This window comes from Chionomys nivalis, chromosome 10 (assembly GCF_950005125.1).
Source record: "Chionomys nivalis chromosome 10, mChiNiv1.1, whole genome shotgun sequence".
In the NCBI taxonomy this organism is placed as follows: Eukaryota; Metazoa; Chordata; class Mammalia; order Rodentia; family Cricetidae; genus Chionomys; species Chionomys nivalis.
In genome coordinates, this window is record NC_080095.1 from 45704795 (window position 1) to 45727458 (window position 22664).

The 22664-nt window shown below is 47.6% G+C and overlaps 1 protein-coding gene across 1 annotated transcript in view; it reads right to left on the reverse strand.

Moving 5' to 3' along the window:
• The window catches only part of Plekhh1 (pleckstrin homology, MyTH4 and FERM domain containing H1), a 47069-nt gene that overhangs the window by 14143 nt on the left and 10262 nt on the right, over positions 1-22664 (reverse strand). Inside the window, exons 3-13 of the mRNA XM_057782439.1 lie at positions 15668-15730; positions 14554-14703; positions 11194-11277; positions 9098-9179; positions 8252-9006; positions 5077-5158; positions 4475-4566; positions 2673-2823; positions 2361-2488; positions 1188-1298; positions 61-147 (exon numbers count right to left, since the gene is read on the reverse strand). Of these exons, the coding sequence (XP_057638422.1) occupies positions 61-147; positions 1188-1298; positions 2361-2488; positions 2673-2823; positions 4475-4566; positions 5077-5158; positions 8252-9006; positions 9098-9179; positions 11194-11277; positions 14554-14703; positions 15668-15730 (1785 nt within the window). The remainder of the gene's footprint in view (positions 1-60; positions 148-1187; positions 1299-2360; positions 2489-2672; positions 2824-4474; positions 4567-5076; positions 5159-8251; positions 9007-9097; positions 9180-11193; positions 11278-14553; positions 14704-15667; positions 15731-22664) is intronic.

Below are 22664 nucleotides of genomic sequence, written 5' to 3' on the forward strand. Positions count from 1 at the left end.
AATCACAGTCCTACCCACACCATACTGCATCTAAAATCCAGCTGCTACAAGCAGGCTCACCTGAAATGTCTGTGCTCCTTCCCCTCGAACAATTTGGCAATGGGAGTTCAGATCCACTTGACCTTGAGGTTTGCGGATGACATCATTCTGCAAAGGAGGAGTAAGAAGGAGAGCATTGGAGTTTGGAGGCTTCTCAGATCATCTTTTTTTTTTTTTTTTTTTTTTACCCCAAGTTATAGGCACAAAGTGGAAAGTGATTCCCAAGCTTTGCTGGCTATGGTACAATGACTTGTTCTAGATTCTTCTAGCAAAACAAAGTCGTAATTAGGAACATAAGCCCCTCTAATGCAGGCCTCAAAAGATCTCAAAAAGGAGAGTGAGCCTCTAAAATCAGATCAGAAGCTACTAGGTTATTACTGACCTATAAAGCCCCCATACTCCTTTAACTGAGCTATGTGTGGTGACGAGAGCCTATAGTCCCAGCTACTCAGTAGGACATGGCAGAAGGATGAGGCTGGTCCAGGCAATAGAGCAAGACCCATCTCAAAAACAAACCGAACCAAACCTTTCTATTTGATCCTTATACCCACTGATATTAATTAATTAATTAAGGGGCATATAAGCCACTATTAGCCTTTCCAGCATTACTACAGACATTATAATTGATAGTAGCATGCTTTTCAAGGAGAAATTTAGGTCCAGAATCCTTAACATGGAGCTGGAGAAAGCTCCTACCAAGCAAACAGCTGCACAAGAGACAAATCTATTTTGTCCTCTTTATAACATGATGCTTGATTCTGCCAACCTAGTTCTCAACATTCGAGGCCCCTCAATTCCAGACAGTAGAGGAAAGAAGAAGAAGCAATGAATTTTTCAGTTAGAACGATCCAGAAAGGGTAAAGGCAGTCTGGGAACATCCTTTTACAAGGCCAGGCATAAGAAGAAATAAGTTCTGAAGGAAGAGGAAATTGCCAGCTAACTGGCCTAGGACTGCCTTGATAGCCTCCCCAGCTTGTTTTGAGAATAGGTGACCAGCTCAGAGTCCCCTGTGTGGCTCAGCACCTCTAAGGCCAGCCATGCTAAGTCTTCCATCTGGCAAGCCCCAGCCACACTGTCCTTCCTCCAGCCCTCATACAGTGTGGGCCTGGGCTGACGTCCCTGTGATTATGTCCTGGGGAGGGCCTCACCGGGGACTTGTAATACAGGATCTGTCCCTGTCTCAGGACAAACCAGCGCCTCTTCCATGTCTTCACCCGGCTCCCCATTTTCAGCAGGTAGCCTGACTTCTCCAGTGCCTCCTGAGGTAGAAAACAAGAAGGGAAGAGGGGACAGAGGGGGAGTCACATGAGGACCCTGTGGGATGGAAGGCAAGGAGGGAAAAAAGGGACAAAGGGAAGTTCACATGAGGCACTTGGACGCCACTTAGGACAAAATGGTCTAGACCACCACTGTGTCGTTTTTTTTTTTTTTTAAGAAAAATTATTGACCACCCATGAGTGTTTATTTCTAGGCTCTGTACACTGATGAGATCCAGAGAATTGAATAAAGTGTGGCAACCCTACCACAGAGGAATCCCAGTGATGACTGGAGAAGGAACACCTGGCCCACCACGAGAAGGCGGTGGATCAGGGCTGCAAGTAGGAGAGAAGCTGGCCAGGGAAGGCTTGGGGAAAGAGCAGCATCTAAACTAGCCTATAGGACCAGTGGTTCTCAACCTTCCTAATGCTGTGACCCTTTAATACAGTTCCTCAAGTTGTGCTGACCCCCAACCATAAAATTATTTTGTTGCTACTTCATAATTGTAATTTTACTACTGTTAGGAATCATAATGTAAACATGAGATATCCCTGTGAAACCCTGCGGCTCTACAGGAAAGGCCAGATTCTTTTACCAGGACTAGCTGAGAGAAGGCCATTCAAGGCAATCCAGGTGGGAGAAAGCAGACAGGTCTCTGAGCCACAGGCTCCCATTCATAAAACACAGCAATACCCATCAGGAGCATGAGGCAAACGAGACATGAGGCACAAGCCAGGCACTTAGGTAGCACCTGGCCTGCTAAAGCTTAACCGTCAGCTCACGACGGCATCTGAAGGTCAGGGTGAAGATTAAACAGGGGACAGGTGCAACCGTCATGGGTCTAAGGAGCTCCCTGCACTTGGACTCATCTTTCTTCATCATGGGGTCTGTGCACAGCTGTCTCTGTGACACTTCTAGGGCCTCCTTCCCTCTACCATCTCTGGGTCCTTCTTCTCTCTGGCTGCTTGCTGTGTAGGTACAGAGGCCCAAGCAGCCTCCACTCAAGTCTGCTCCTATGCAATGCCCCTTCCCCATTCACACACAGGGCTCTGTTCTCTGCTCACCCCATCAGTGGAGTACGATGACGTACGCTGGAGCTTGTGTTCAGGCTCTGAGTAGTCACTGTCCAGTGAGCAGGCGTCAGGAGGGATAGCGTAGTCGCCCTCAGAACTCAATGAGGACATGGAGACTCCTGGCCAGAGAGGAAGGAATCAAGGCTGGGGTCCTACACCCCTTCCAAACACCCATATGGTCAGAAGATGTGAGGCTCCCATTACCCACTGGGATCTCCTGAGTCTGGAGCTGAGGGTAAAACTGGTAGAACCCTGGCAGAGACTGAGCAGGAAGAGACCGAGAGTCCCTTCTCCTCTGTGTACCTCTCTTGATGGCCCGGGGGCTGCCCAGTCCGCTGGTCTTCCTGTACTCAGAGCAGGGGAGTGACATCCGGAAACTCGCTTGAGAGCCGCAGTCGTCATCAGACCCAGAGGACTCATCCACAAAAGGCACACTGCTGATCTGCGTGGCTTTCTGCAAGACAGGCACCTCCCCAGCTACAGCTCAGGCTCCAAAACAAGCCCCCGCCACATAACAGCTGTACCTAGCTGTGCCCAAGCAGCCTGTCTGGGGAAACATGAGACTGGCACCCAGCTGAGGCACCACTGACTAGACGGAAGTCCCAAGCAGTGTAGAGCCCCTTTCTGACCTCACTCCTGCAGTCTAACCTCCATGCTGCTTTATGGGTCCCCCAACTCCCCTACCCCAACTTCTGTGGTTCCCCAGAGAGCTCCTGTTTCTTCCACTAGGGGGCCAGAAAGCCATGCCACAGGTCAAGTGTGGGACAGGACGCTGAGATAGGGATACAAGACTAATACGTTCAGTGTTGTACAAGTGTGGCAGGAGCATAGCCCAAAGATGGCTCTAGTGCTGAGCATGGTGGCGCACGCCTTTAATTCCAGCACCCAGAGCAGAGGCAGGCAGATCTCTGAGGAGTTTGAGGCCAGCCTGGTTTATATGATGGCTTCCAGGCCAGCTAGGAATACACAACAACAAACAAAAAACTATTGGGACAAATCATTTGAATGGATTACCATTTTTGTTAGATCTTTTTTGTTGTTATTGTTGTTGTTTGTTTTTTATAGTTCTAAAGATAGACCACAGAGCCTCACTCTTTCTAGGCAAGTGCACGATCACACAACTACATCTCCAGCCCACAGCCCACAAAGCGCTTTTAGATAGTAATTTGGCAGAACCTATCAGAATCTAAACATTTGTAGAACCTGCCCAGGAATTCTATCTCTAGACCTGTGTCCTCCAGAAACATACAAATGCACAGGTTACATACACACAGTGGTGCTTATGGCCAAATTTACTTCAGAAAGAGATGGATATAACCTACTTCCAGTGAGCAGAGGGGACCCAAGCTAATTATAGTACTGTCTACCCCAGGGATAACACACAGAAGGCATGGAAGGGCAGGCTCACATGGTAGGTGAGTAACCCAGACATAGGATCCCTTTGTGTGCATGGGTGTACTTGCATGTGTGTAAGGACGAGAGTGACAGAGGAAGAGAGATGGAAGAAAGGAGAGCGTGTGTACAGGCACATGTGCACATCTCTAAACCTGCAGTCACATCAGACGGCCTACAGAATGAACGCCAGCGCGTTAATGATAGGAACTGGGAGGAAGCAACGTGAGAGAAATTTTTTTCTTTTGCTTTTGTGTTTTTATTCTTCTAAGAAAAGCATCAAAAATTACTAACATGATTTAACAATGAATAATAAGAGCTGGGAATATAGCTCACTGTATAGCAGCTGCCTAGCAAGAGGGGGCCCTGGGTTCTAACTCAAGCACTGCAAACCAAACAAAACCTAATAGCAAAAAGATGAAAATATCATGCTGCAGTTACATGCGAACCTCTTAGAAGAGATTATAAATCATGACAAAATGATGGTGAACAGTGCTCTTGTTACTGCCGAGCTTGTTACCCCCTGCAGTGGACTAATAAGCTTGTTTTCTTACACACACACACACACACACACACACACACACACTCACGGTGGGCTGAGCTGCCTGACCATGGTCACTGTGTGAAGACCCTCCAGCCCCAATGCAGTCACTCACTGGGACGAGGGGCTTCTCCTGATGGGGACAGTCCCTCTTGTCACGGCAATTTCTTACCCCCTTCAGTGCTGTGTAGACAGGCACAGTGACATTCTTGTAGATGAGGCCAGAGAAAGCTCCAGGGAACGCAAGGGCAGGAGGGCCTGAAGCTGGGGTGGGAAAAGAGGGAGGAGATGAACTCAGGAGGCAGCACTCAGCCAGAGGCTTGGGGAGGCAGAGAACGGGGCCAAAGCCTTCCCATCTCTTTTTCCGGCTTTCTGTTCCCTTGACTTCCTGGGGATCATGATCTCTATGGTTAAAGGCCCACCACAACAGAACCCACGTGCTGCCCTTTAACCATCTGCTCTCCAGGAAGCTTGCACCATGTCCCACTCTTGCTGGCGTGAGCTATAAATGCGTGCCTGTCTTGCAGATGCTATTGGATGGTCAGCAACTCTGGAGCCAGGGGCTCAGGGCTCTCCCCACCCGTTTCAGTCCTGTAGGAGGCCAGCGCCACAAGTCAGAAGGCAGGACTTGAAGACCCTCCCTTGCTAGGTGGTAAACAGAACTGTACAACACCCCATCTAGTTCCAAATAGCCCTCACTGCCTGTGGTACCCCAGGGAATGAGCGCCAGACCCACCAAGGACATTTTTAGGCCCTCGGGTCCCCCGTACTCACCACAGCAGGCAGCATCACTGCGGGACGACGCGTCTGATGACAGCTGCATGCCTGACGTGGCCATCGCATAGATCCGGCTCTCCTGTAATAAAACGTCCCAGACGGTCAAGGACTGCTCTCCCCAGCCCCTCCCACAGTGGAAGGAAATCATGACTTGGGGGTGAGCAGACCTGGGTTCGCCACCCAGGACAAGCTGAGGAATTTTAAGCAAGTTTCTTCATTTCTTAGCCCCATTTCCCCCAGCTCTGAATATTACCAGCTTTTGAAGAGTCTGCTCAATGGAATCAAATAAAGTAGCTAATTAATGTATAATATAAGCACTTCATGCCTGGGACATAATCCACGCCCAGCAGATATTACTCCCCTGGCCTCTACCCTTCCCCTTGAGGCAAAGGAGGTTTGAAGAGAGCTGGTCAGTAAACTGTCTCTCCGTTTTTTGGATTCCTGCCTATTTTAGCGACCCTGGGGTCCCTGGGTCTCACCCCAGAGGCTGAGTGTTGACAGTGAGGGAGGGAGAGCCACAAGGATATAGATGTTTGTAATTCAGCTGTCTGAAGGCTAGGATGCATAGCTTCCTACGGTAGCAGGGTGCATGCCTTAGGCTTCCAAGGCCAACCACAAAGCTACTGTGGCCACAGGGCTCCAGACCCCTAAATGTTCTGTAGAACAGAACGTTCTTCTGCAGAAAATTCTGGCACTAACTATGCAAGCCCTTGGGTCTGAAGCAGACTCAAGGGGAAGAGCGTTTTGCTCCCAGCGGCCAGGAAGGCCTTTCCCAGGCTGCTCCAGAGCTGTTTGCTCACTAGCCCTCCAGTGAGTACAAAGGCCTCTCAGGCAACAGGTGAGTCACAGGGGCTGACCAGGAAAGTCAGCCATGCTGGACCAGAAGGGACTGGGATGGATACCGACCCTAGAGCAGCCCAGCTAAGGGTGATGTGGAAAGATATGCTGAGGTAACCAGAGCTATGGCAAGACAGGTAGAAGACAACAGAGAGACCCTCAGGGCCGGGGCAGGATGCCCACGCTCAGGCAGGGCAGATACATCAAGTGCGGGGAGTAACTGGGCATAGATATCTCTGCCCATATTGATCATGAACTTACACCAAGGACAGGAAACAAAACTCAAGGTTGAGGGAATAAGGTCAAACAAAAGACAACTCTGTTGGACAAAGAGCACCAAGTGTCCCCTCAGGAAGCTGTTGAAAGGCTTAGAGAAAAAGCGGCACAAACGCAGAAGGCGGGAGGCACTGGTCCGCCAAGTACTTGCACTGAGAACGCCCTTCTCTGGATTCCAGGCCCTGCTCCTAACAGTTACTGCCCGGCTGGCCCTGCCTGAGGGAGACACCTGAGCTTCGTTAAGGAGTTTGGGTAAACTGGCAGTCTATCTTTCCGTCAGAAGCGAGCTACAAAGGGGACTGAAAATAGGAGACAAATTCTCCTCAAACGGTACTGCTGATAATGGGGGTTCCTGGATGCCAGCAGAAACAGGGAGGTCAGACCTGACTCTGAGTCTTAACACTGTCATCCTGGAGTACAGCTGATGACGGACCACATCTGGAGCCAATCTTGTTCCACACGCTACTGTGCCTCTTATAGCAACACACAGGCTGGCTTGCGGTCACTGTTAAGGGTATAGTTAAAAGCCTGGGTGCAGAGCCTCCTTGAACTAGCACTTCAAATGGAGACCCGCGAGTGTGCTGCTGAAATTAGGGGCCTCCACCCCACTGAGAGTACCCCAATTTTTCTCCACTGCCAGGAGCAGAGAGTGTGCTGCTGAAGTTAGGGGCCTCCACCCCACCTGAGAGTACCCCACTTTCTTCACGGCCAGGAGCAGATGTCCTTGCACATCTGTAGGACTGGGCTTGATGAAAAGATTGACATATGTGCCCGTGTCCCCAGGGGCAGTGCGGCTACAGTGCTGGAGCTGTGCTTCAGGCAGCCAGACCTCTACTGGAAGCCTAGAACCTTCACTACCAACATGACTTGGGGAAGCGGCTGAAGTGTAGATAGCAGTTCCTATCTATCAAAGGGAGAGGTAACTTCCAGTCCCTCAGACAGAGGAGGCTATTCCCGAATGCCAGGCTCTGTGCCAGGAATCATGCCATCCTCACCACCCACCTGTGAACCAGTAACACTCCGCCCTCCTGTGTTTATTTTAACCTTTATCGCAGATGTCAGACAAAGAAGAGGAACGGTAGAAAGAATGACCTCGTCCCCATCTCCCGTCTTCACTCTGTACTAATGTACGTCCAGTCTTATTTTATCTGGATCCCCACCTCCATTCCAGACATCATGTCACTGGATAGAACGTCACCCCTAAGGAAGCTAAGGCTGAGACAAAAACAGGAACAATGGTAGACCACTGACCATTTACACGCACTGATCACTACATATTTTAACTAATTATTGAGCATGTAGGGAGGTTTGTCTGCATGTATGTCTGTGCACCACTTGTGCATCTGGTACATTCTGAGGAGGCCAAAAGAGGTCATTTGATCTCCTGAAACTGTAGTTAGAGAGTAGTGAACTGGGGCCATGTGGGTACTGGGCCTCAAACCTGGGTCCTCTGGAAGAGCTGAACCATCCCTCTATCCCCTCAATACACATTTAATCCTCCCAGGAACCCCATTAGTAGGATCAGCAGGATGCCTCAGTGGGTAAAGGTACTTGCCATCAAGCCCGACAACTTGAGTCAGATTTCCAGAATTTGCATGGTGGAAGAAGAAAACTGATTCCTACAAGTTGTCCTCTGACCTTCAGGTGGGCATCATGGCACACGAATGCCCCCACCCCAATTTAAGTGGGAATAAAGAGAGCCCCCTACTAGTCATCACCATCACCCTCATGTTGGGCCGCGGGCTTAGTTACGTGCCCAGGTCCACGGAGAAATTCAACACTGTGGCCTGATCTAGGGCAGAGCTCTCCACTCCCACGCATGGTGCCTCAGAACCAAAGTGAGCTGAGGACATCACAAACCACCCGACTTGGCACATGGCACATGTCACTTCATATTCTGCCTCTGCCCTGTCTAGGTGCGTGGGTCAGGCAGGCCTGAGTACCAGCCCCCCGCATGACCATGAGGATGAGCCTGACCTCATGGGCCCTAAATATCCTCAGTGAAGACCATGCCTGTAGCTGGCTCTGTCCCCTGCCCAACCCTGATAAAGTCACTTACCCAAGATGGAAACCGGTGCAGGGGGGGTGTAGGTGGCTTGTTCTCCAGTTCCCCTTCTTCCAGTTCAGCTCTGGGGAGCTTTGGGCTCTCTCTTTCTTCCTGTTTCCCAGCTGGAGGTGGTTCCTCCATCTCCATCTTCTCTGCTTCTTCCTGGGCTTTAACTCTGGCTTCAGACTTGGAGAAGCCGGATGAGGGGAGGGCTGACAGAGCCCCAATCTTAATGCTTACCACGTGGTTACAATGCCCAGGACCCACCTGGGGTTGACTGTGGTGTCTTTTGGTCACTTGGAAGCTGTCCCGGGAATTGCTGGGAGCCCTCACCTTTGGCAGGGTCAAGCTACTACCAGGGCCACCTTCCCTGGTAGAGATCTTAGTCCCAGGGAATGTCCCTCCCTGAGCAATGAGCAGATCATCCCTGTAAGAAACTGACCCATGTCTGGGGCTGCCAGGCTTCATGAACAGCTGGCTGGCTGAGCCCTCTCTTTGGAGATGAGATTTAAGGGTCTTGGCCTCTGCTATCTCCCCAGGGTAGACCATGCTGAAGTTTGAATCCTCAAGACTTTTGGCTTCCAATGCCGAATCCTTGTTCTGTAGGGTACTCAGAGCAGGTGCAGGCATAACCACCTTCGAAGTTTGAGTATGGGGATTACTGTCCTGCTCCACAGGCTGGGCTCTGGGTCCTGAAGGGACAGGATTCCCCTCTGGGGTTCCCTCGGGGACCACTAGCAGCTTCTCCGAAGGTGTCATTCGAAGATCTGTGGACGAGGCGAAACCAGACACACCTATTGAGGATGTCTTCCGTTCTTCCCACAATGTGCCATGCCTACAGACACTGGATCTACTTACCCTCAAGAGCATCCTGAAGGGCTTCCACCTGCTCCACTAGCTGCTGGTTATGGGCCTTCAAGTGCTCATTCTCTTTTTCAAGCTGGACAAAAAGAAAATGACAGTTTAGGGGACCGTGTCACTTGTCATTCAGTGGTAGACTGATCCCTAGCCTGCCATAGCCCTGGGTTTGATACCTAGCAGTAAGGAAACAGAGCTTTAGGATGCCCAACCCCTGCTTGTTCATATATATAATACAAAACAAGCCTAAAACTCCAAGTCTTTAAAAGGAGCAGATGGTACCATCTGGGAGCCCCTGCACTTTCTTTTCTAGTTTGTTTTTATTCTCTCTCTCTCTCTCTCTCTCTCTCTCTCTCTATATATATATATATATATATATATATATATATATATATATATAAAATATATATATATATAAAATGTCTTGGATATGTTGCAGTTAATATTTTTCTTTTGAGGCACAGTCTGAGTACATAGCCCATGCTGTCCTGGAATTTTTCATTTCTTTAACTGTGAAGTATAACACATACACAGAAAACTGCATCTCCCTTCAGTGACGTGCTTAAATGATTCTGAAGCTGCTACTCATATGACCGCCTTGCAAGCCGAGTCAGCAGTCTGTCAGCACCTGACACTTCCTGATTTGTTCCTACAGTTATTCTGTTCCCGCTCCCCACAAAAGACAACAGTTCTTCTTAGCTTACCCAACTTCTGCTTTCTGCATTTTACCACCTCAGTCTGCGTTTCTGCATAGCAGTTTAGGGGGACCCACACCCCCTCTAGCTGAGTGGCTGGTTACACAGTGTGTGCTTCTCCCCATCCACTTTGTTCCTCTTGCTGTGCTATCTGTGAATTCTGTCCTGGGGTGGCTGTATTTTCTATTAAATTAAGTAAGCCTGGGGCTGGAGAGATGGCTCAGAGGTTAAAAGTACTGGCTGCTCTTCCGGAGGTCCTGAGTTCAATTCCCAGCAACCACATGGTGGCTCACAACCATCTATAGTGAGATCTGGTGCCCTCTTCTGGCATTCAGGTGTACATACAGGCAGAACACTACATACATAATAAATAAATAAATCTTTTAAAAAATTAATTAAGCCTAGCACAATTTTATTGAACACTTTTCAAGCAAGGGCCAGATAAGGGTTTGGCCTAGTTTATTCTGAGTTCTGTCCCCAAGAACTCACAGTGGGTCCCTCTGTCTGTTTAGAAAGAGCCAACAGTTTGCTAATAATGCTACAGTGTCTAGTCCTGGCTTCCTAAATGCAGCTGTAGCCAGTGATGAACTAGAGAATGCACGGATAGAGAGGAAGAGGAGCAGAGGGAGGAAAGAACCAGAGGTGCTGAGAAGCAGCTTTGGGAACAGGTGGTGGTGATGGACGCATGATATGTTGTACTTTATGTGCTTCGTTTCTTGGCATCTGGGTACTTTATAAACGGTAAAATGGCAATGTTTATGTATTCTTTAACGCAATCTGGGAAGGGGAGCAGGGCTTCACTGCATAGATAGCCCAGATTGGCCCCGAACTCACAGAGCTCTGCCTCTCAAATGCTGGGATTAAAGGTGTGTGCCACCACATCAAGCCTGACCACAATCCTTTTAAAAAGATTTATTTTTAGTTGTTGCTCTGTGCATGTGTGTGTGTGTCTGTGGGTGCTTGCGGAGACCAGGGAATTGGAGCCCCCAGAGCTGGAGGGACGAGCAGCTGTGAGTTGCCCAACTTAGGTTCTGGGACCCGAACTCAGTCCCTCTGCATACATGCTGTTACCCACGGGGCCATTTCTCAGCCCTTAGCTTACAATATTTTAAATAGAGAATAAAAAGAATAAATGCCATTGTGATGCGCTCACTAAGAAGCAGCCAAGACGATTCTCAGAAACTTCCCGATACTAATCCCATCTTCCCAACCGCAAACCCAGTACTGGGCTAGAGGAGGCTTCAGGAAACCTGACCAAGACAAGGGAAAGGAAGTGATGATGAGAAGGGAAAGTGAAGCTGGCTGTGTCTGAACTCCCAACATGCAGGATTGTGGGTAAGCGAGACAGCAGTCAGGCAGAGCGGGGCCCTGGGCAGGACCTCAGGCTGACCTTCCACTCACCTCTGCTAACTTTACTGTCACCCATTCCTTGATCTTTGCAGCTTTTTCTTGAACAATTTTGGCTTCTTCAGCTCTCGTCTGCTTCTGCAAGGAGAAAGCCTTTGGTTAATTACAGCAGTCAGAAAGGGAGGAGGGCCAAGAGAAGGAACCCAGTGACTGGACAGGGCAACGCAGCAGAGAAAATTAACTCTTTTTATGGCTTTTAAGATATTCTTTGGCATGATACTGCATACTTAGGATCTCAGCACTTGGGGGGCTGAGGCAGGTAGATCCCGCGATCAGTTGGACTAAACAACAAAATTTTGCTAAAAAAAAACCTTAAAGTGGGAAGGGCTTTTTTGTACATATGATACAAATCCTAAAAGCCCACTGAGGAAAAAACTAAATAATAAATCCATAACCATCTCTGTGTGACAAGAGAAAATAGCTAAACCAACTGAACTACCAGTGGAGGGCTAGTCACGGAGGTGTATACCTGCACACTCAGCTACGCACGGGCTTAGGTGGGCAGCAGTCGAGCACAGGTTCAAGACCAGCCTGGGCAAATAGGGAGACCCATTTTCAAAGCAAAACAAAAGACCTACTGGAGAAAGATCTGTAACAAAAACAACACACATACAGATGGCTAGTTACCACGAACAATTCAATAAACACACAAAACATACAAAGGATACAAACGGGAAGTCAACAGAAAAAGGACCCACGAGAGGCTGTGACGCCCGACCACAAGTATACAGAGATATAGGGCATCATTTCCCTCTATCGGGCTGGCTTGATAGAACCCCCGAGTGTCAAGAATACTGGGAGCAATTCTCACACTAACGAACAAGGCCTCTGTGGAGACAATTAGACAACGTTTGCCAATCTTTCAAGCATACATACATACACACCCTTGGTCTAGCAGGGCCACTGAAAGGAAGCACTCACTACAATGCTATTTGAGAAAGCAACACAACATAGGAACCCCAAACTTGAACCAGGCTGGGTGCCCACAAACAAGAGTGACTTAAGTAAACACAGCACAACCACAGAATGAGAGTCCCTGAGCTTTACAGAGATCAGTGAGAGGCAGAAATGAAGCCTGGGGAGAACGGGAAACGCTGCTTTCCATTCTAGATCCTTCTGGATGGTTTGTTCTTTACTAGAGCATACACTATGCTTACAATTAAAAAAATGCTAAATGAGTACAGAAGTAGTATTTCTTAAAATAATCAATAATTGAAAAGTTATTCATCTAGCCTTTAATTCCAGCACTAAGGAGGCAGAGGGAGATGGATCTCTGAGTTTGAGGCTAGCCTGGTCTGGTTCTAGGACAACCATTGCCATACAGTAAACTTCCGTCTCAAGAAAGAAAAGGTTTACATCTAAAGGCAATGAAAACTGAGAATACAGCTCCATGGTAGAACAGTCACTTACCATGCATAAGAGTGTAAGTTTGAGTATCAGTACTGGGGGGAGGCTTAACAGAACTCCAGGATAAAATGAAATGTGAGTTTCTATCCTACAGGAAACTCTCTTGCTGTAAAGTATTAGGCACTAAAACCTAATCTCTCTGGCCTCGAATCTGCCCCTCTAAAGGAGAGATAAGCTATCCCCCCTCTTGCTGGGCCATTCTGAGGGTGAGATAAGAGTACAGAGTTGAGTGCTTATTGCACAGTTATCAGCCAGCTTAGATGAGAACTACTTCCATACCTAAAAAGCATCGAGCACGTGGTGACCCCTGAGTGACTCCTGTTATACCTCTAGGAAAAACTGACTGACAGTTCTCAGATGACAGACAGACTCTAAAGCAGAAGTCTGTGGAAAGAACCTGGGAATGTGGGAACCTCAGGTCAGTTTGTCAGACCTTAAGAGACCGTAAAGGTCACCTAGTTCAAAGCTTGTAAACAATTGCCCTGAGGCCAAACTTAGTCTTCCCTCATTTGTCTCCCACATATTTTTATAAATAAAGCTTTATTAGAACACAGCGATATCCACTCATTTACAGATCATCAATATTGATTTCACCCTGTGACAGCAGAATTGGGCAGTTGTAACACTGACTATATGGCCTGCAAAACAAAAACCAATTAAATTCCTTGGTCCTGTACAAAAAGCCAGCGGATACCTGACATCCTCTCAGGGAGGCCATGGAAACTGAGACCCAGGGATAAAATGTAGCCGAGCAACATTCTTTCTCATCTGCTCTTTACCTATTGGTTATAATTGTAAACAAATGTTTTTCTAACCTGAGGTTAAGTCATTCTGCCCCACCAACCACTTCTTCCAACTTTGAGCTACTCAAAGAAAAAAATATCTCTAAAATCAGTAGATAAAATTCTGTCTTCTTGGACACAAGGCATCCAACTGCATAAAAGATACATCCAGTAAGGGGATGTTCGGGGAATACTGACAATTACCCACAATGACTGGAAGGAAGGGCTTGGGTCAGCTGAGACCTTTACAGAGAATGCACACATAGATATGTCAGTCTCCCGACCCTACCCCTGGGCTTGTGGCTGGGGATGGATGGTGAGATGTCACCAGAGGAAAGCTGGGCAGATGAAGCCAGTGACGAGGATGGAACCGGGATGGGGAAGACATGGTAGCATGTGTCCATCATCCCAGCACTTGGAAAGTAGAGGCAGGAAGACAGGAGGTCAAAGCCAGCCCAGGTTGCATGATGACGGTAATAAGACTATAAAGGGGAGGGAGTCTGGGCACAGGAAGTAGAAGGGCCAGAGGGGTTCTGGAGCCCCTAGAAGCAGGAAAGCTAACTTGCTGCAGTACTGGACAGTGAGGCTCCCTTGAAGTTGTGAGAAATCTCCATTTTCAGAGGCAATCTAGATGTCTCTGCCTGCTCAGGTTCATTGAGAAACTTTGACCAACCAGCTGACCAAGGCTGACTACCCAGTCCTATGCTGTTCCAGTCACACTACAGGTATCAAGTAGCACATGCTGGCCTGGCACAAGGCCACCACAGAGAAGGAAAAGATCTCCTTACCGGGCCCAACCACGTGTTTGATATTATACACGGATACCTAGGGGTAATTAACTCTCAAACCTCGGAGGTTTCATAACCTCTATTGTTTGAAGCTGTAAAATGAGAATCAGTGAGTCAGGCAGTTTCCTCAGAGTATCAAGCAGAGGTGACGTTCTCCTCCAGATCAGCCTGCCTCCAGGGTCTGCTTCCTCTACCGTCCCTGAGCTTCTGATGAACGGATGTGAAGAAGACACTAATGATCACCATGTAAGAGAACAGTCTCATGAAAAAGTGAGTTCCCTATCACTCAGGGCTCACGCACAGGGTTGGAGACACTGAGGCCAACTGTGTACAGACACTGAGAGGGGAAACAGGCTCCGCCTCACGTTAGTTCGTACCTGCTTCTCCAGCTGTGCCTCCAGCTGACTGATGAGCTCATCTTTGCTCTGCATGGCTTTCAGCAATTCTTGGTACTTTTGGTGCAAGCTACTCGTGGAGTCCACATTCTTCAGATTGGACAGTTTGATCTTCTCTTCCATCACACTCACCTGAAAAGTATCAACAAGTCTTCCTAAGGTCTCAGACCACCATGTAGTGTGTGCAGTGGAGTGGGCTAACCCCTTGATGCTTCAGAATATGCCTCTTAGGCCCTTACCCAGGGCAATCTAGACCAATTAATGGTGTGACCATTGATGCTTTTATCTGAGCAAAAGAAGGAATTGACAACAGAGAAATTCATTTTGGCTGCTCTGAAAAGATCAGCTACATCCTAGGCCTTGTCTTTGTGGGATGGGGCAGAGGGTTGAAGTTAGGAAAAAGCTGAGCAGTTGGGTTTGGGAGGACATCTGCTCCCACCCCACGGGGGCAAAGATACTATTCCCAGGACATCCACGTGTTTCCCTACATTTCCTAATCCTTTTAGAGTTAGACAGGACCATGCCATTCATCTGACCAAAGGGCTGTAGCAGAAACAATACATCATTTCTGGGCTAAAGTGTTAACAATTTTGTTGTTTTGAGACAAGGCTTTTCTATGTAGCCCTGAATGACTTGAACTAGCTGTACTGGTCTCAAGTATTTGAAATCTGGTACATGGGTAACCAGCAAATTCTCTCCAATGAAAATCAACAAGGCTGTGTGTTCCAGGCAGGGGTGTCCAAACACTATAACATGACAGTGTCACCTACAAATCTGTTGTGGGGATGCATGTAGAGCCTATAGGTTGTGTTTCCCTTGTAACCAGCTAGACAGTGGAACCTCTTTGGGCCTGTATTCCCAAATCACAGTGGAAGCTGACTCTGTGGTTAATCCTAATGGAGGTGTACCAGGTATGAGGACTAAATATGATAAAACACAGACTACAGAATCAATTTGTTCCTGCAGCACGGCCAGTTTGGACTAATACACCCACTCACGACACCATGCCTACCCAAAGATCCCTCATTAGTACAGACAGCTCCGTGGGAAGACCATTGTCCCTAGCGCTCTCCCACCGCCCACCACGCCCAGTAACCTGAGTCTCTGCATCCTCAGCTCTCTGCTCAGCCTCCAGCAGCCTCTGCTCCAGTTCCTGCATCTGTGAAGTCAGAGACGGAGGGGCGATATTAGTACCAAGCCCTGACAATGAAAGTGGTCTCAGGGTACTCAAGTACACAGACACCACAAGACCACACTTCACCCAGATATCAGGGTAAGGATTGTCACGGCAATTCTCAGCTCTCTGGTCCCAAGTTTACTGAGCAGATGGAGGGTCACTGCTGTCTTCATCACTGCGGGACAATAGTCCCTTGTATAGGATGTCACTGTCACTCTTCTCTGAACGCCACTGCCCCAAACCTGCCTTAGTCTCTGGTGCCTCTTTCCTCTCTACACTGGGTGATGGGTAGGGCCACGGTGCTGTCTGCCCACGTACCCAACATGGAGCATGCTCCTATACACGCCTACCTTCTGCCACTGGCAAGACAGCGCTCCTTCCACCCCATGTATCTACCAGCTGGAGAAAAATGGCACTCATGAGTCTCCTCTTAATTGATTTCATTAATTAAAAAAAAATAGAAAAAGGCCAGGCATGGTGGCAGTGGCCTTTAGTCCCAGCACTTGGGAGGCAGAGGCAAGTGAATTTCTGTGAGTTCCTGGACAGTCTGACCTACCTATCAAGTTCCAGGCCAGCTAAGGCTATATAGTAAGATCCTGGGGGGGGGGGGGGGGAGAGTAAAAAAAAACAGAAAAAAGATACTAGAGTATTTGTATGCTTGTGTATGTGCTGAGGATCAAATGAAATCTGGGGCCATGATGATCCAGTAACCCCTATACTTAAAATAATTCTACCTAAGTAGGTAAAAGCATTTGCTGTGTAAGCAATTCCATCTCTGGAAACAGACATGGTGGTTTGCATATGTAATCTCGGCACTTCTACCAGGAGATGGGGTATGTCAGGAGGCAGAGACAGAACTGGCAGGGAATGAGCCAACTAGTGGTAGCATCAAGAGGAGGGCAAGAACATCCATTTGAAACATACCTCACCCTTGTCCTCTCTGCAGCTGGATTGAATCAGTGTCCCTACTTTCTTAGCTCTAGTCCTCACCTCACTGTTCACCGGAGATTCGACTTCTCTTGATATTCAACCTTCTCTCCCACGGCCTAGATCCTGGCTTGATATTACCAGACAGTCAGCAATTCCCTGTGCCTTTTCATGGGCCTACCTCAGCTGCAATCCCACTTTCCTTGAGCAAAGATGTAAAGAGAAGGGAAGGAGCCCCGTTAGTGTGGGATGGGGGATGTTACACCAGAGCCACAAGTCATGTTTAAGGACCCGAGGATCTTTTTTTCTGAGGTTGTCCTTCCCTTACCCATTTGCCCATCTTTTCTAGGATCAAGAATACTTTCTAGGGGGCTGGGGAGATGGCTCAGTGGTTAGCAGCACTGACTGCTCTTCCAAAGTATCCAGGTTCAATTCCCAGCACCCACATGACAGCTCACAACTGTCTGTAACTCCAGTTCCAGGGGACCTGACAAACTCATACAGACATACACACAGGCAAAACACCAATGCACATAAAATAGAAATAAATGAATTATTTAAAAATGAAAGAATACTTTCTGTATCCACTGTATCTGAGGAGCAGTTGGTGGGATGTTCCTCCAAAGGTCTAAGTAAAACTCAAAGATTTATACACCACAGGTCTCCCGTCAAGTGAGAAGGAGCAAGGTTTCATGCACTCCCTCCTTTACTGAATTGAGTCATCGTGACCAAAGCCTCAACTCAAGCTAAGAGAGAGGGTTGGTTGTGCTACTCAGGCATCAGTTAGAGTCTGGTGGACTTTCTTAAACTTGAGGTTCTAGAACAGTCCTGGAGTTCTCTGACCTTCAGACAGTTTCATGTAGCACAGAACAATACTACAGCCATAGAAGTGGCTGTCCAGCCCATAAAATTCTACTAGGTGGCTGGAGAGAAGGGCTGGGTGATAGACAGTGGTGCTGACCAACTCAGTATTAAATAATTCTCCCTTAAGCACTGAGCAGGTTAAATCTCAGCAATTCTAAAACCTGGAGTCAAGAGATTGAGGCCAGGGAACTGCGCAGAAGTATGAGCCTCACCAGGTCATGACTGTTAGACAGAAATGAAGACCCTCCTGCTGCTCTGGTCCTTTTAATCAAGTTCCTGTTTGCTTTGGCTAACCAGTGTTGAGGGTTTTGCCTTCCTGAAAGAATATACTCAGTACAAAGACTGGGAGTATTTTAGAGTACAATGAAATATTGCATGGGAAGGTCTTGACTCCTCAACAGGTTTCCCATAAGGCTAAACTGTAGTCCTGATGTCTTGCCCTATAGCTCAGAAGCCACAAGCTTTCCATGGGAAATGATAATTCACATTTATAACCTTCCACAACTGTCTGAAACATTCTAATTTTGTCCCATGGGAAAACTTGTCTTACCTCCTGATAAAGCATTTCCAGTTGGGACAAGAGTAGCCAGCGTTGGTTAGACCCAGAAGAAACGGTAAGGCCATCTAGAGCCAGGCACCCCCTGTCAGTCATGCTAACCCCACAGTTGCTAATGAATGGTCCTTTGCTGCTAACCCTCCCTGTCATTATCTTTCTGGATACTTGGCACTCAAGAGAAATTGCATTCACTTCTTTCTATGTCCCTTTTTTGGGGGGAGAAGGGGTTCCTAAAACTAGTTTCTGAACATTGAAACATTTTAAACATCTAGAACATCTGGATTTCCTCACCCTCTTTTCTTTAAAGATTTACTTTTTTTATATGTATGTGTGAGTGCCTGAATATATGTATTGAACCACATGAGTGTCTGGTGCCTGTGGAAGCTGTAAGAGGGTGGCAGATCCCCTGGCACTGGATGTACGGGCAGTTACCAGCTGCCAGGGAAGTATACTAGGAATTGAACTCAGGTCCTCTGCAAGAGTGACCCTGGCTCCATCTCTCTAGTCCTCCCTCTTTGAAAAGAACTTTTGAGGGGCTGGAGAGATGGCTCAGCAGTTAAAAGCATCTGTTGCTCCTGCAGAACACCTAAGTTTGATTCCCAGCACCCACATAGTGGTTCATAATTGCCAGTAACTCCAGTTCCAGGGGATCCAATTCCCACTCCTGACTTCTGCAGGCAGACACATGCACGTTAGGCAAAACACTCATACACATAAAAATAAAACAAAATGTAAAAGAACTTTTAGTTTGGTTCGGTTTGTGAGATAGGGAGTCTACTTATGTAGCCCAGGCTGTCCTCAAGCTCATGATCCTCCTGCCTCAGCCTCCTGAGCGCTGAGATTAAAGGTGCATGACCACACTGAGAGCCTTTTAAGAAAAAAAGCATGATGCCTACCCATGCTTCTCCTCCTGTACCCGTCAATTACCAACGCTGGCCTTGAATGTAGAGACATTTTCAATGCTCCTGTTTTTATGAAAACGGATTTTTCCCCATCGCGGCTGGAGCGCTCGCAGGTGTGATCAAGCTGACATGGAGCCTCCTTTCCCTGAACACTGTCCAGGAGCAGCAGCGGATGTGTCTTCTCCACACAGCCTTTAGGACACACACCTGGAGCTGTGAGATCTGGCTCTGGACATAGGCCGCCCTTTCTCTGGGCTCTGCTCTTCCTCTCGAGGGTTCCCTAAGACCATGTCCTCAGCTCTCCTCTCAGCGTGTGGGTCTGTAGTGACGTGCCAGCCAAGGAGGTGTCAGGTTTACGCAGCTGTCAAGGATCTGCTTTCACCAGCTGCAGCTAAGAGTCATAAGCTCCCTAGAACTTGGCTGTAGCAACCTGATGAAAAGCACTTGGCACCAGTCTGGTATTCAACTCCCCATGTCCACAGCAACTTGTGACACGTGGCAACACTGTGAAATACCAGCCCCACGGCAGCAGGAGCAGCAGGACGACTCCTACACCCAAGCACAGCACTGCCATGCCAAAGGGTTACCTGAGCTAAGAACCACCTCACCCTGGGTCTCCACTGTCCCTTTGAAAAGGGTGGGCTCAAGTCAGCTGTGGTGGTACCTGCCTATAATGCCAACACGTATATGTATATATAAGTATATATACATCAAACGACTATATGCTTGTATATAAAATGTATATATAAATATACAATAATTTGATGTATATATAAGTATGTACATATAAATATACAGTAGTTTGGGATATATATATATGTCTCCTATGAGTAATATATTTAGATTTACTTCTACCATTTTGGCCTTTCTATATACCCTTTCCTCTTCTGTTTGTTTTTTGAGATAAGGTCTCATGTAATTCGAACTTGACCTGACCCTTGTGCTTCTACCTCGTGGGTGCTGGGATTACAGGCATGCACTACCATACCTGGCTTATAGCCCCTTTTCTATACTTTTCCTATTTGTAGCCTTTAATTTCAATTCCTCATTGTGGTGATTTAAAAGTTAATGTATAACCTAGTTTTATTCATTATCACATTCATTATTCTAGACTCAAAGACAGCTGACTACTGAGGAGGTAACTTGGTGGCTGAGTGGTTGTCTAGCATGCATGAGGTCCTGGGTTCCATTTCTAGTCCATAAAATGAGAAAGAGGGAGGGGAGGGAGGCAGGGAGGGGAACAACTGGCTGTTGTGTGATGGATTCTCTCTAGAAAATAAAACATCTTAGTTTTAGCTAAGCACATGGCTGCTGAGAATAAAGACATTTCCCAGCCTCCTTTGATGCTGAGTATAACCACATGACTGCGATGGCCAGTGAGATCTGGGCCGAAGGAACACACACAGCCTCTGGGTCATACACTTAAAAGACAAGAGTGGGGCCGTGGGCATCAGGATGAACCACCTTTACGCTCAGGGCTGGATTGCTTCTGTCTGGGAATCTACACCTGACAGATACAAGCACCATCTGGTCTAAGCTGTTGTGTTCTTTCTTACAGCAACCACACTATTAAATAGTTAAGACAGAAGACAGTGATGCTCAAGTTTTTTATCCTGTTCTCATTCCTTCTGCCTTCTGAATCCGTGGCTTCACCTCTCTTATCAAGTTTGGAATGTTTTTAGTCATAAGTTTCTCAAATAATCCCTCTCCTTCATGCCCTTCTCCAAGGCCATTATAGAGCAGGATTTGGAACAAGTTCATGGTCCTGGCACTCACGTCTTGCTGTGTCTTTCTTTTTCTGTGTTGTCTTCCTAGAGGTTTCCCTGGTGGTCTCTGCCTGTTTTTATCTTCTGGGCAGAGCACCTGCCTTCCACGCATAAGGCCCTACGTTTGATCCCTAGTAACAGACACAGCCTATCTTACGGTACCAGCCTGATGTTTAATCTATCCACTGAAAAACCCATCCCAAGGAGAACACTTTCTCAAAGGTCTATCTGGTTTTCAAGTCTGCCTGGTCCTTTTGGATACTGTGTTGTTCTTGTCTCAGGTTTTCAATTTCTTTATTCTGTCATCAGTAGTTTTTAATGAATTAATTTAAGTCTCTTGTCCATGGGTCTATCATTAGAAGACAGTAGTTTTTAATGAATTAATTTAAGTCTCTTGTCCATGGGTCTATCATTAGAAGACCAATTATTTCTTGTGTATGTGAATTCCTACTAACTATAGACCACCCCCTCCCCCCAGGCACTAGTCATTTTGGGTAACACATCTGTCTTCACTAAGGTTCATTTTGATTCCTGGGGGCTCCTGGGTGATCTGATTGAAGTCTTGTTCCTCCAAAGAAACTGTGAGTCTGTTCCTACAAGTTTCTCCTGTGTCCCCCGCGACCCAGAACTCAGATTCTTAAATCAGCTATAAAAATCTAACGGTAAATGACCGTTCTTCTCAGAGCCTTAAGTCTGAGAAGCTGTGGCCGTCTCTTGGTGCTGGGGGGCTGGTTTTCCTACCTTCATCTACCTTGTTATTTCTAAGCAGTCCGGATTACACAGGATACTCAGTTTTAGCTCCAAGCACCAAACCTTGTCTGACTCCACAGATGTAAAACCACCAACCTGAAACCTTACATGAAGAAGGGGAGGCTGGTCACTTAGCCCATCTCACTCAGGCACTCAAAGGGAGCACTTCTGCTTTGTTCCTCTTTCCTCCCTGGGGAGGCCTTTTGCTCTTTTCAGGTTAGAGTCCGTTTTCCCCCTCGGGGTTCCTACGGTGCTCTAGTCAGGGTTCTCCCTCTGTCTTGTTTATCTATGCTTTTGTCTGCTCTCAGAAGTCTTCCCTGAGATGAGTTCCATTCCACTTAGCTGAGTGTATCCCAGTCACCTTTCCTTTCCCCTGTCCTCTCCCCAAATGCCACAACCTAAGGCAAGGTCCTCAGACTTTACAGTGACAAAACCATTTTCTAGCAGCCTGTTAGCCACAGATTACTAAAGCACCCCAGAGATTTAGAACAAGAGGACCAGAGTGACCCACGAACAGCTGTTCTAAGCAAGCAACCCCCCCCCCAGATGATTCTGGCCAAGGGGTTCTGACCACACCAGCCTTAGACCTACGACCCTCTCTCTCAGGTGCCTAAAGTTTTACCAGCTCACTGGCAGTACCTGGCTGGCACGCACAGGAACCCTATGGTGTCTGAACTAAGAGAGTGATGCCAATAGACCCGAGGTTCATGAATTCAAGTCCAAGCTAGTCCGAGGCCACACCTCAGCCACGGGAATGCCGAAAGTGACACCACTGACTGGCCTTCCCACACTTCAGGGTTCAGGACTGTCAAATGGCCAGGTCATGGGTTCCGTTCTTCCCAGCTTTATTAATCAAGGTTTGGACCTTACCTAAAAAGGTGAGCTGAACTTTACCTTTGTACTAAGAAAGCGTTAGCTAAGCACACTGATACTGTAATCAGAACCCGCCAGGAGAACAGGTGACTCACTCACCCGTTGTGTTCCTGCACAAATACATTGTAACTGCAGGTTTCCACTCCCTAAATGAGAGTTAGCCACTTGAACATATCTTCCCAGAGAAATGTGACCAAAGAGGTGAGTTGCGCAGACCAACCGACCTAAGCGTATAAAGATAACACCTGTTCTCATTACTTAGCGCCCCCACTCTCCCG